We start from the raw sequence: 14370 nt of genomic DNA on the forward strand, positions 1-14370 counted from the left end.
CCGATTCTGTGTCTCCCTCTCTCTCTGCCCCTCCCCCATTCATGCTCTGTCTCTCTCTGTCCCAAAAATAAATAAACATTGAAAAAAAAATTAAAAAAATAAATAAATACTTCATTGTCTCCTCACTGAGCTTCTGGATAAAAATGCATATTCCTTAGCATGGCATTTGAAGTCTTTTGTGTTCCAGGCTGCCTCCCTGGCCTCGTACTCAGTTTTGTCCCCTCTCCCAGCACTCCTTTGTTAGGTGAGGTTTTCCTCTGGTATCTACCATTTTCACTTATCTACTTCATAGATAGAAGATTTTAAAAAAGAATGATGGTAGGAGGCATAGGAAGAAATTGCCTTTATGAAGGAGAGAAAGAATCAAGAAAGAAAAAGAATCAAGGAGTACAAATCTTTAAATTCAAATGGATATGAAGGAGTTTTGGTGTTGGAGTATCAAGAATGTGGTTATGATAGAGGAGCAGTAGTTTCTTAATATGCAAGAGACACATTTTGGTTGACATATGAGAAGGTGGACATGGAAAGGAAGGCAAGGGAAAAAGAAAATAACATAGGATTTGGGTAGGTGGCTGCCGTGGCTTCCTTGACTGCTAGAATATGTATTTTCCAAGTCTACTCTTTTTAGATATTTTTTTGTGGCTTCCAGACTTGGATTGTGTGGATAGTTAAATTACAAAAAATCAGATCTTTAAATTTTGCCAAGAAGAGCCATTAAAACAATTAATTACCATCTCTTTCTCAATTTTTAGAACAAAAGACACTTGGTCATCTAACATTGCAGGGAGAATATATTCTCAGGAGAATAATTTTTATATTGAATTAATAAATGTGTATTTCCAGCCCAGACTTCTCTCCTGAACCTCACACTTACTCTATTTGGCTACCTATCTTAGAAATCTAATGGGTATCTTATGTTGAACATGTCCAAAAGAGAACTCTAGATTTCTATTCTTCCCTCTCCCATCCTTTAGAAGCCTGGAATGTTTGTAGCCTGTTCTTTTAATTTTTTTGTCATAGTACTTATATCATCTACTAACATACCATACTCTTCCTTATGTTTATTATTTCAATTTCCTTTGCTTGAGTGTAAGCTTTAGGAAGGCAGGGATCTTTGTTTTCCTCACTGATGCAACTCAGATGTTTCAAACAGTTTGGGACATAGGCTCTCAATATTGAATGAATGAGCGAATGACTAAAATTTAGACTTTTGAATAACTCACTATATTGTCCTTATTATGTTTTTCATTTTATTGAAAATTTCAAACATTATCCTGGGCCTTTATAGGGAGTGGGAATTGCCCAGTGAAGGAGTGAGGGTGCTGTGTCTTTGTCTTCCAAGGGTTGGAACTCTGAATGTGTTTTTTGCACATGTATAACTACAAAATGGCTAGGTTTATAGGGTACTTTTTATATAAGGGTTAAACTGATTCAGGGATTTAGTCAGGTATCCTATTGTTTTCCTTGACAAGTAAGTTTAGAGTTCTATACAACCAACTTTCATATTAGCTTTTGTAGCACAACTTATTTGTAAATTATTATTTGTAAATTCAGATTCAGTGAAGCCTTTTTAATCGCTTAGTTTTATTAATCACTGTTCCCAAATGTTTTAGATATAACTATATTATAGCAGTTGGTACATTAAATTGTAGTTATTTGTTTACATATTTGTTTCCCCAGCAACACTGTAAATTTCTTACATATAGGGAATATATTCTTATCTTTGTCTCCCTACCACCAAAAAAAAATAACTTTTGTTTTAGGTAGTCAATAATTAATGAATAAGTAAAAGGCATGGAGCTACATAGGTTAACAAATATTGATTGATTTAATCCTTATAAGCTAGTGATTTAGGTCCCTGTTTTACACACAAAAGAACTGAGGCAGAGAAGTTGAATAACTTCTAGATTGTGACTACAAAGTAGCAGTACCAGAAAGTTAGAGATCATATATATTTTTTTCTAATCCTTGTGATTGCTTTATAGCCTTCAAAGAGATTTTGCATTCTTTTTTAATGTTTATTTTTGAGAGAGACAGTGCGAGAGTGGGAGAGGAGCAGAAAGAGAGAGAGGGAGACACAGAATCCAAAGGAGGCTCCAGGCTCTGAGCTCTCAGCACAGAGCCCAACATGGGGCTTGAATGCACGGACCTCAAGATCATGACCTGAGCCACAGTTGGATGCTTAACCACCCAGGCACCCCGAGATTTTACATTTTTAATCCTCTTTGATCATTATGCCAGCTTTGGTAGATAGGCAGAGCAGTTACTATTCTCATTTTATGGTAGAAGCCTAGGTCAGGAAGGTTAGGTAACTTGCTCAGTGTGACAGAACCAAGTGTTGGGGCTAGTCCTGGAGCCTATGTCTTTTGACTCCTAACCTGATGGTCTTTTTACTACACTGCATTGTCTAAATGTTTAATGATCAAGGATGGAGGTACACATAAGGAAACAGTGTTCGTAGTTTATATCTTCTGGCATTTGAGTGGATATCCACTCATAAATTATTACAGGAAAATTAGTAAACAAACATAATTGCAGTGTGCACACGGATCTTGGTGAGCAAGTTTAAATTGGCCTTAAGAACAAAAGGACAGTAGGGCACTGAGGATGAAGAATATGTGTTTAGATGAGGAATATAAATTGAAAAAGAGTTTCCTTTTTTCCCATGCTTTTGAATCATCTGGAATATACATATATGTATGTAGCAAGTGAAAATTAAGACCTGATTCTCTTCTTCAGGGAGTTGTTGATTGGAAGAAAATTCTGTTTCCTAATTACTTTTGTTATGAACTCTGTAGAATTGTACTTTGTGTTTTCATCTCCATTTCATTCTTTTGCTCTGCATAAGTAATCACTTAGAACGTAAGACACATTTATGGAACATTTTATAAAGGCAATTAGATAATATATTTTTTTTAATGTGTATGTATACAGAAAAATTTTCTGTCCACGAGTGAAACAGATCCATCTACTCTGGGAGTTTCTCTTCCTATTGGTGAGAGGTTATCTGCTAAGGTAGGTGAATAGGAGTAGTTATTGTGAGTAATAGTTTTATGAGGCATCAAGATAATTAAAGAACATACTCCTGACTTAAATCCAAGGAGAAGATTATATCATTTCCCATACTTGAATATATGCCTTTTAAAAAAGTCTGCGGAGTCTCTGTGCTGTTTTTTAAAAAACTTTTGAACATAACATTTATAACAATGTAAGATATCTTTAATCTGTGAATTAATTGAGTATATAGAATATATATTTTTCAGCATTGGTTTTTTTTTTTTTTTTTTTTTTTTAATTTTTTTTTTTTTTCAACGTTTATTTTTGGGACAGAGAGAGACAGAGCATGAACGGGGGAGGGGCAGAGAGAGAGGGAGACACAGAATCGGAAACAGGCTCCAGGCTCTGAGCCATCAGCCCAGAGCCTGACGCGGGGCTCGAACTCACGGACCGCGAGATCGTGACCTGGCTGAAGTCGGACGCTTAACCGACTGCGCCACCCAGGCGCCCCTCAGCATTGGTTTTGAGCTTTAAGTTCATTTCATGTGTCACAGTTATCAGTGAGATGAGTAGATGAGAGTATACTGAGCTTTTATGTAGGGTGAGGTCTGGGGCTATTTGAATGTATTGCTATCACTGTACAAATAATATGTCCATACTCTTTAGAGATGAACTGATAAAGCACTGCAAAGCTAGGTGAGCGATCACAACATAGTACATAAGACAAATGGGCAGTAGTAAGCTTCAAAAGATGATCTAGTTAAATCTTTAACTCTTTTTTAGATTGTGCTGTTTCAATGACAGTGGAAGTATTAAGGCTTAAGAACATTTCCTGTATTTCAACAAAACATTTACCTTATAATATATTAGTGTCTGTGATAATTTTACCTTCTTATGTTTAAAATACAACAAGCAACTTCTTTATACTTGGGAAAGAAATGGTTAGCAGCAGGTGTTTTGGCTGTAGGGTGGAGGAATAGAGGCAGGAGATATCCCTGAGAAGGAAAGAAGGAAGGTAACCTGGTCAAATCTCCTTGGAAACATGCTGACAACTCTCCTGGCAAACACACTCATGTATTTACTAGTGGGATGGTTTTATTTATGAATGCCTTTCGCAGAGTACACCTGGATTTTCTAAGATTGCTGTTGGTAAACAAACCTAGAATCCCATGGATTTATGGGGCATGGCTTTTTTGAAAATGTTAACTAAGTGATGTAACTTATAAAATGTATAAAATGGAGATGTTTCACAACCAAAGCACCTCCCTTCTATTAATGACTTCTTGTGTTAACCTGGACCTGAGTGTGTAGTAATAGTAATGCATATTTTAATTTTTTAAAAATAGTAATGCATATTTTAATTTTTTTTAAATAGTAATGCATATTTTAATGTGACAAGAAAGGATGTGGGGAATTGCATTGGTGGTCTCAGACCTTTTCCTGCCCCTCTTGTGCCTTGCAACTATTTCTATCCTTGAAATTATTAGCAGTGCTTGATTCTGGCTAATATCTTATGTTGTATGTGTTTGATTGGACATAAAGGTACTTTTTTCTGAGTTGGAATTTTAACATTACCTTTTGGTTTTTATTTTAAGGAAAGATTGAAACTTGAACGCAACAAAGAATATAATCAGTTTCTCAGGGGTAAGGAAGAATCCACTGAAAAGTTCAGACAGGTAGAAAAGAGTAGTACTGAGGTAGGTTTTCCTTTTAAAGTAAATCTTTAACACCAAAGGTTGAATATTTTGTACTTAATTGATAATATTTTTGTATGTTAAACATTTCACTTGGTTTTAATGTAAATATTTTAAAGAGTAAACCAAATTGAACTAAACTCAGGACAATATTTAGTTTTATAAATGGTTTTATCATATGTTGAAGAACTTACCCTATTTTTTAACTTTATTGGGGAGGTATAATTTTAGAGATTGACTTTAAGTGATTTTTAGTTTTTAATTTTAAGTGATTTTTAGAACATTGACAATTTCTAGCTATATATATATTTTTCCACATTTAAAAATGGTTGATGTTACGGGTGCCTGGGTGGCTCAGTCGGTTAAGCGTCCAACGGGCTCAGGTTATGATCTCGCGGTTTGTGGATCTGGGCCACACGTCGGGCTCTGTGCTGACAGCTCGGAGCCTGGAGCCTGCTTCAGATTCTGTGTCTTGCTCCCTCTCTGCCCCTCCCCTGCTCACGCTGTCTCTCTCTGTCTCAAAAATAAATAAAACATTAAAAAAAAATGGTTGATGTTTTTGGGGCCCCAAAATTGAGCACTTTCTATATTCTTTGTGTTAAGAATTTAATTTGAAATAATTGGAAGCAATTTTACCTGCCAAAGTATGCTTTAATATTTCCTGGGATGGGAATTTGCATTTAGTTTATCCTCTCTTTTTGTACCCACTTACTTATATCACTGTTGATTGTTTATTTGATATTTATTATGTTTTGAAGGATAGCATTTCCATGAAGGTTTTTTTTTTTTTTTTATAAAGATATTTCTTTGGGTGATTAACCCTTGAAGTTGAGATTGTAAGTAGACTCAGCGTCATTTGAGGGTTTAATTACCTTTTAAAAAATAGAATTGTATTAAGATCTGTTTCTTGTTTTCTATTCAACTAGCACAAGAATCAAAGAAATAAAAAACCTATTAGTCAGGTTAAGCCTGATTTACCTTCACAAATACAAACATCTTGTGAAAATTCAGAGGGTCCTACAAGAAATGTCTTAACTCCTTCGGAGGCATATGAAGAGCTTCTAAACCAAAGAAGACTAGAGGAGAACAGATACCGACAACTAGATGATGAAATTGAATTAAGGAATAGAAGAATCATTAAAAAAACTAATGAAGAAGTGGGCATTTCCGATAAAAAACATCAAAGGTTTGCCAGCAAGGCTGACATTCCAGAGAGAAGATTTAGCAAGTTTAATGATTATCGTGTTTTTGATAGACACTATTATAGACCAGATCAAGATCCTGAAGTAAGTGAAGAAATGGACGAGAGGTTTAGATATGAAAGTGATTTTGATAGAAGACTTTTGAGAGTGTATACAAATGACAGGTATTTACAACTTTATTTTTATTTTCTTTGTTTAATATTAATGTTATTTTTTATCATTATGCTAGGGAGAAGGAGTTTCATTTGATTTGCATATTTGATTAATTATAAGATGCTGTCAATTCTGGTTATCCCATTCTTTTTTATGTGCCACTGAAGGAACAAATACAATTCCTGAAACGGCAAGAAAGGGACCCTGTAATAAAGCTGTGACACTGAAAGGCTACAACTTTTATGTAAAATTAGATGGAAAATAAACTTTTTCACAGAAGGGGACAGAAAGGAATCTTCCATGTCTCAACCTTGGCACTGAACAGAGGGTGTACAAAAAAAAACTTGCCTGAGATTTTGAACTGTAAGCCAGTACTAATTGAGGTTTGCAGTCTGAATTCATGTTGCTACTATTGTCTGAAAAACCTTGAGGCAAGAATTCAGTGTGGTCTCAGATTCATAATGCCCCTAGGTGACTGACAGGGGAAGAACTCTTCTTTGCCATAACTTGACTTAAAACCAGGTTGATGGCAATCCCAGATTCACATGTTAAAATGTGGATAAAAAGGACATTTTAAAATAGATGAAATACAGCTTATTCCTTTAATTTTCCTATGCTCCTAAGTACTTCTATCAGTATATTTCATTGTTTGTAAGTCACTTATTAAACATTTACTTAAGTAAAATGATACCAGGTTTTTACTATCAGATTTTCAGGTGCTTTTCAGTTTTTTTGATGATTGTTTTTGGGACACTATTTGTAATTTCTTAACTGCTACACTGGGGTTTTATTTTATTAAGTCAATTACCTTAATACTTACAATTTGCTATATTTTAATGAACTTTTGATTTGGAGATAGAAATATGGCAGGGTTCCATATTTGTCAGTGACTTGTTAACTTGCAAGTGTTAAATCTAAATTTTCACGAGTTTATGAGACCTGTTTCATTAGTCCAAATAGATTACTTTTTAAATATTTTAGAAAATTTCTGAGATCTATTGCTGTACATTTAGTATTCTAAATATTAGTTAATCCTAACTAAATGTTAATATTTTAAATATTAACAGAACCTTTACAGTTTGTTCTCTTCTACTTCTTATTCTGTAGCTGTTACCTCCTGCTCGCCCAGTCTTTTTAATTAATATTCACCCTGATTTAAGTGATATTAATGAAAGATTAGAATTTTGCAGTGCTACTTGTCATTATCTCTGATTTGAATTGTTTGTGCTTCAGAAAATACTCCAAATCCTATAATGTTTTATATTTAAAAATGTTTATAACTGAAGGTGGTCAGAGGCTGCCTAAACTAAAAGAGGTCTCAAATAGGGAAGTGCAGGTAATCTTGGGCTCTTGGTTCTGCCTTCTTTGTACATGAGAACATTTTTTTCCTTATGGTGTCTGTTTATCTTTAAAGTATAATGTAATGCTATCTTTTGAGTTTGGAATTGCAAGAAACTTATGATGATTGCTTTTAAAAAATATTTTGATATATTTTTTTGTAATTATATCCTGTGATAATTTTAAACTTGAACAAATTAATTTCAGCCTAATTTTTTGAGAACTAGCTTATTTTCTTATGTATCCTATAAATGAAGTGAACTCTTTCTATATAACCTTTCCAGGTAGCATTTTAAGAATAGATTAAACATGAGGATCAGTGAGTATAATTCCTGGTGTACATTTTAAAATGTTTAAAAGTATTTCTTCAAATTTAAATCATTATTATATGTTACTGCACTTTGTTAATGCATAAACTTACATCTCCAGATGTAGGTTTTTCACATATGTCTCTAAGACATTTGAAGTTAAAATTTAGTTTCTGTATTTCAGATTTGTAGATTCCTTAATTCCCACAGAAAGTTTATATCATTCAATAGTTTTTATTTAGCAGGCAGAGTGGTTGGTAGGAAAAATGACTCTATTTATTAGTGAAGTTTTTTGAAACTAAAGAAATGTGTAAGTATATGTGGCTTCTTGCTCTAACCATTTATTCTTTTTTTAAAAAAATTATTAAGTATTGTTGATACGCAGTTGATTTCACATACACATATAGGGCTTCATCAGTTTTACACAATATGCAGTGCTCACCGCATTGTGTGTAGTTACTGTCTGTCACCATACAACATTATTACAATATTGTTGACTATATTCCCTATGCTGTAGTTTTCATTGCTATGATTTATTTAATTCATAACTACCAAGTTTGTATCTCTTAATCCCTGTCACCTATTCAGCCCTTTCCCTGTGTGCCCCCACCCTCTGGCAATAAGATTATTGTGTTTATGAGTCTTTTTCTGTTTTTTGTTATTTGTTCATTCGTTTTGTGTTTTAGATTCCACATATGAGTAAAAGCATATGGTATTTTTCTTTTTCTACCTTATTTCACTTAGCATAATACTCTCTAGGTCCATTCATGTTGCAGACAGCAAGAGCTCATTCTTTTTTTTTTTTTTTGTATTTTTTTTAATTTTTATTTATTTATTTTTTTAATATGAAATTTATTGATAAATTGGTTTACATACAACACCCAGTGCTCATCCCAAAAGGTGCCCTCCTCAATACCCATCACCCACCCTCTCCTCCCTCCCACCCCCCATCAACCCTCAGTTTGTTCTCAGTTTTTAACAGTCTCTTATGCTTTGGCTCTCTCCCACTCTAGCCTCTTTTTTTTTTTTTTCCTTCCCCTCCCCCATGGGTTCCTGTCAAGTTTCTCAGGATCCACATAAGAGTGAAACCATATGGTATCTGTCTTTCTCCGTATGGCTTATTTCACTTAGCATCACACTCTCCAGTTCCATCCACGTTGCTACAAAAGGCCATATTTCATTTTTTCTCATTGTCACGTAGAATTCCATTGTGTATATAAACCACAATTTCTTTATCCATTCATCAGTTGATGGACATTTAGGCTCTTTCCATAATTTGGCTATTGTTGAGAGTGCTGCTATGAACATTGGGGTACAAGTGGCCCTATGCATCAGTACTCCTGTATCCCTTGGATAAATTCCTAGCAGTGCTATTGCTGGGTCATAGGGTAGGTCTATTTTTAATTTTCTGAGGAACCTCCACACTGCTTTCCAGAGCGGCTGCACCAATTTGCATTCCCACCAACAGTGCAAGAGGGTTCCCGTTTCTCCACATCCTCTCCAGCATCTATAGTCTCCCGATTTGTTCATTTTGGCCACTCTGACTGGCGTGAGGTGATACCTGAGTGTGGTTTTGATTTGTATTTCCCTGATAAGGAGCGACGCTGAACATCTTTTCATGTGCCTGTTGGCCATCCGGATGTCTTCTTTAGAGAAGTGTCTATTCATGTTTTCTGCCCATTTCTTCACTGGGTTATTTGTTTTTCGGGTGTGGAGTTTGGTGAGCTCTTTATAGATTTTGGATACTAGCCCTTTGTCCGATATGTCATTTGCAAATATCTTTTCCCATTCCGTTGGTTGCCTTTTAGTTTTGTTGGTTGCTCCTTTGCTGTGCAGAAGCTTTTTATCTTCATAAGGTCCCAGTAATTCACTTTTACTTTTAATTCCGTTGCCTTTGGGGATGTGTCGAGTAAGAGATTGCTACGGCTGAGGTCAGAGAGGTCTTTTCCTGCTTTCTCCTCTAAGGTTTTGATGGTTTCCTGTCTCACATTCAGGTCCTTTATCCATTTTGAGTTTATTTTTGTGAATGGTGTGAGAAAGTGGTCTAGTTTCAACCTTCTGCATGTTGCTGTCCAGTTCTCCCAGCACCATTTGTTAAAGAGGCTGTCTTTTTTCCATTGGATGTTCTTTCCTGCTTTGTCAAAGATGAGTTGGCCATACGTTTGTGGGTCTAGTTTGTGGGTCTGTGTTTATTGGTCTTTAGTCTCCATTTCATTTATTTTCTCTCTGATCTTTGTTTATTTTTTTCTTCTTGTTGACTCTGGGTTTTATTTGTTATTTTTCTAGTTCCTTTAGGCATAAGGTTAGGTTGTTTATTTGAGTTTTTTTTTTCTTGTTCCTTGAGGTAGGCCTATATTACTATGAATGCTCTAAGAATTGCTTTCACTATGTCCCAAAGATTAGACTATTGTGCTTCCTTTTTCATATTTCTCCATGTGTTTTGGATTTCCTCTGATTTCTTCATTGACCCATTGATTATTTAGGAGAATGTTGTTTAGCCTCCACATTTTCTATATTTTTTGTCCCCCCTTGCACCCCCAACTTGTAATTGGTTTCTACTTTCATACTCTTGTGACTGGAAAAGATGCTTGATAGGATTTCAGTCTTAAATTTGATCTGACTTGTTTTGTGACACAACATGTGATCTGTCCTGTGGAATTTTTCATGTGCACTTGAAAAGGATGTGTATTATGCTGTGTTTGGATGGAATGTTCCTTATATATCTGTTAAATACATCTGGTATAATGTGTTATTCAAAGACACTGTTTACTTCTGGATTTTCTGTCTGGATGGTATCCATTGATTTAAAGGGGGTGTTAAAGTCCTCTACTATTACTGTCAGTTTCTCTCTTTATGTTTGTAAATATTTGGTTTATGTACTTAGGTGCTTCTATATTGGGTGCATAGATATTTACAATTGTTATCTCTTCTCCATGAATTGACTCCTTTATCATTATGTAATACCTTCTTTATTTTTTGTCTAAGCATTTATTCATAATATATTGTAATCTTAACCAGAAGTTCTTGACAAAAAATAATTATGATTGTGAGAAGTACAAAATTAATTTTCCTTCATTTTCCTAAGTTTCTCGTATTCTTTTTTCTTATAAAATTTAGCATGTATAAATTCTAGTTTTGATTTTTAACAATTTTTGAGTTTTATATTTTTGGTCTCTGTTTTTTTCTAATTAGCCCATAAATGTTTTCATGTGCCATAATATCTTTATTAATGAACTATTTTGTCCACTTTATGGGAAAGCTAAAGCCCAGGAATGATTTTACACTCTTGAACTCAAGATTAATCACTGGCAGTGGTTTTAAATAATTAACAAGGTAGTTAACATTTTGTTTAACACTTGTATTCTGTGTGTGTGTGTGTGTGTGTGTGTGTGTGTGTTATTTATTTATGAATATTTACAATTTAACTAAAATAATGTTTTAGGAGTTTTTATAAGTTGAATGTAATGGTATGTTTCCTAATACTTTGAAATTTATAGACCACTTTTAAATGTGATCATCCTAGTCTTTATTATTTATTAACTTGATCTGTAGAAGTTACTGTATTACTTTACTATGTTTACTTTATAACCAATGTTAGCAAGTAGAAGAAACTTTTAGCTTTAAAAAATGCTTTTTAAAGAAGTTTTTATGTGATTAATGCAGTTAGCACTTCCATTCTATTTAACTCTTGATATTTGATAGTTTGTAATCTTAATAGTCATTTAATAAATTTCTGAAATAACATGCCATCTGAAATTAGAATCTGTGTATTCACATGGATGAGTACATGCTTACTTAGTGTGGGACATTGTAAGAAATGTGCCTGCTTAATATGTAAGATATAAATGAGAAGAAATGGCTAATTAGAACTTGAGTTATTTGATATAACTTTTAAAAATATATAGTAATTAATTTTCATTTATCTTTGAAAGGGCTATTTTAATACTATTATTTTCTCCATTTTAAAGATGGGCTTGATATTAGAAAATCATTTATTAAAGTAAATATAAAAATTGTGAAACAACTGAAAACATAGGGAAAAAGGGTGATCCACAGTTAATAGCTCAGTACTTTTAACATCTAAGAGAGTACCCCTAATAACAGAATTCTTTCACATTAGAGAAGTTCGTGATATGAAAACAAGATGATGTAACTATTTTGTGAATTAGATGAGTTAAAAAAAATTTTTTTAAGTTTATTTTTGAGAGAGAGAGAGAGAGAGAGAGAGAGAGAGCAAGCGAGCACAAGCAGGGAAGGGGCAGAGAGAGAGGGAGACACAGAATCTGAAGCAGGCTCCAGGCTCTGAGCTGTCAGCACAGAGCCTGACGCCAGACTGGAACTCAGGAACCGTGAGATCTAATCTGAGCCACAGTTGGACGCTTAACCAACTGAACCACCCAGACACCCCTAGATGAGTTTTTTAAAAGTAAGGTGAAAACTGATTCTTCCTTGCTGTGAGCCATAGGAATCTATGACCAAGAGATGGTAAATATTTTGTTTTTATGAATTTATAATTTGACTTCACAGCTTGTTAGGTTCCCTTCTAGTTTTCTTGTTTTTGTTTTTAAAATCTTATATTAGTAAATTTAAAAAATATTTATGGAATCACTATCTGTAAATAGTTTTTCATTGGTTTAACAAAGTAAGCATAATCCTATTATGAGTCATTTCATACAATTAAATAGGATGCCTTAAGATTTTATTTTATCCTTTTTGGTGAAATGTGTATCTCTGCTTTTATTGGGCCTCTTAAACATTTCTCTAGTCTTGATTTTATTGTAATTGTCAGCAACAGGAGGGGACTTTTATAGTTTTGATAGTGAAATTTTTTTCTTTAGTGCAAGGGTGTACCTTAAAGCTGTCTTCCTTATAGGCAGTTCATTGGGAAGTCTTTGTGATTTTACTGTAGAATTTAGCATAGACCTTGACTTTATACATAAATAAAATGATTAATTTGGAAGGAACTTTGAATATGGCCTTTTGTGTTTATGGTGCTTACTTTATTAAGATAGCTCTGTATATTGAAAAAATTGTAAAACATGTTTTAGTATAGTTGCTCTGGATATAGCATACTTTGGTTATAGCTACATAAAGATAGGTTAGAATTGCAAGTCCAAATGTCTTTAGAGAACTTACCTAAAAATGCAGGAAGCCACAGTTCTTAGATAAATTTTAGAAAGATTTTTGTATATCTAAATTGTCTTTAATTCTGGTTAATTCTGGTTTAATCACAAAGTATGTTTCTAAAAATTTATAACTTTAAATTTCTCTATATTTGAAAACTTTCATTTGTTCAGGCAGTACTTTACCACATCACATTTATTTTTGTCGAGTAATGGGAGACCACCTCCAGGTTTGGTGATTCAGCAGGAGGACTCACAAGACTTTGTATCTATAGTTATATTCATGGGTATGACTTATTACAGTGAAGGGATACACAATAAAATCAGCAGAGGAAGAAGGGGCATGGACAAAGTCTGAAGGTAAGCAGGTGCAAGTTTCCAGGAGTTCTCTCCTAGTCGACTCACACTGGACATACTTAATTCCTCCAGCATTGAATTGTGACAGCGTGAGTGAAACGTTGTCTAGCAGGAAAGGTCATTAGAGACGCAGCGCCCATGTTTTTATTGTGGGCTGGTCACACAGGCACCCTTTTTCGAGGATGTAGGAAAATTCTGAACTTCTGAAGGAAAGCAGATGTTCAGCATAAACTATATGGTTTGTATAAACAGTTTATGCACAGTGAGCCACTTTTCTCCATCCGGGGAATGGTGGGACTCCTCCCAAAATATGTGTTCCAGGTGCCAGCCAAGGACCACCCTTCCAAATAGGCATTTCTGATAACTCTTTTCTGCTCCTGCATATTTAATATAGACTAGTATAACTAATTCTGGTTGCTTGGCATTATTAATTACAAATTAGTTTGAGTTTATATTTACCAATTCTTTAAGTGGTAGCAATAGGGAATGACGAAACTGATAGGTCAGTTTAAAACAGAGTTTTGAGCACATGGGTATAGCTATAAAACCAGCTGTATTTTGATAAATTGAAATAGTGTGAAATTCCTTTTTGAAGTGGCTTTTGGAGGTTTCTGTTATTTTAGATATGGATTAAAAAATGGAAGCAATTTATGTAACATGCCAGGTTCTATATTATGAAGGTTATAATCCTCAGTAGCCTTTTCTCCTAGATAATATTGATAGTCGTCTGTGTGATGGAAACAAATGAAGAGCAACTTCTATGCTGGCTCTGAGAATGAGAAGTCCTTTTCTTCTAAAAACTGCCATTTTTCTTAATGTGAAAATGAAATTCACCGAAAATATTGAATAATACTTTAACAGCCCTGTTTCTTTCTAATAGTCCTTTTGAGAGACAATATAGCTTGTTAACAGCAGTGAAAAGAAATATGACTTGTGAAATGCTGATTTTCATGGATGCTGATAAGTGTTGGTGTGAAAAGTCATGTTGATTTCTCTGGTATGAGGAATTAAGCTAAAGAAATCAATGTTTGCCAAGTGGAAAAAAAAAGATTAATTGAAAAAATATTAAAATTATTTTCTGGAAAGGATTTTTAAGAAGAAAACAAACATTCTGATATATTTTTTTGTTGTCCAAGACCTTGTGAGTAAAGTGAACTAATAAGTTTTTATGCGTATATCAGCCTGTTTATAATTTTTT

General features: G+C 34.0%; 1 protein-coding gene across 10 annotated transcripts in view; it reads left to right on the forward strand.

Moving 5' to 3' along the window:
- CSPP1 (centrosome and spindle pole associated protein 1) overlaps nt 1–14370 on the forward strand; it is a 159660-nt gene that overhangs the window by 47644 nt on the left and 97646 nt on the right. For all 10 annotated transcript variants that reach the window (XR_006300656.1, XR_006300655.1, XM_043602225.1 and 7 more), the window contains 3 exons: nt 2935–3015; nt 4593–4694; nt 5618–6057. Coding sequence is in view for 8 of the 10 variants with exons in the window: in XM_043602225.1 (XP_043458160.1) it covers nt 2935–3015; nt 4593–4694; nt 5618–6057 (623 nt within the window). In the remaining 2 variants the exon portion in view is untranslated. The remainder of the gene's footprint in view (nt 1–2934; nt 3016–4592; nt 4695–5617; nt 6058–14370) is intronic.

Source organism: Prionailurus bengalensis, chromosome F2 (genome assembly GCF_016509475.1).
Source record: "Prionailurus bengalensis isolate Pbe53 chromosome F2, Fcat_Pben_1.1_paternal_pri, whole genome shotgun sequence".
Taxonomy (NCBI): domain Eukaryota; kingdom Metazoa; phylum Chordata; class Mammalia; order Carnivora; family Felidae; genus Prionailurus; species Prionailurus bengalensis.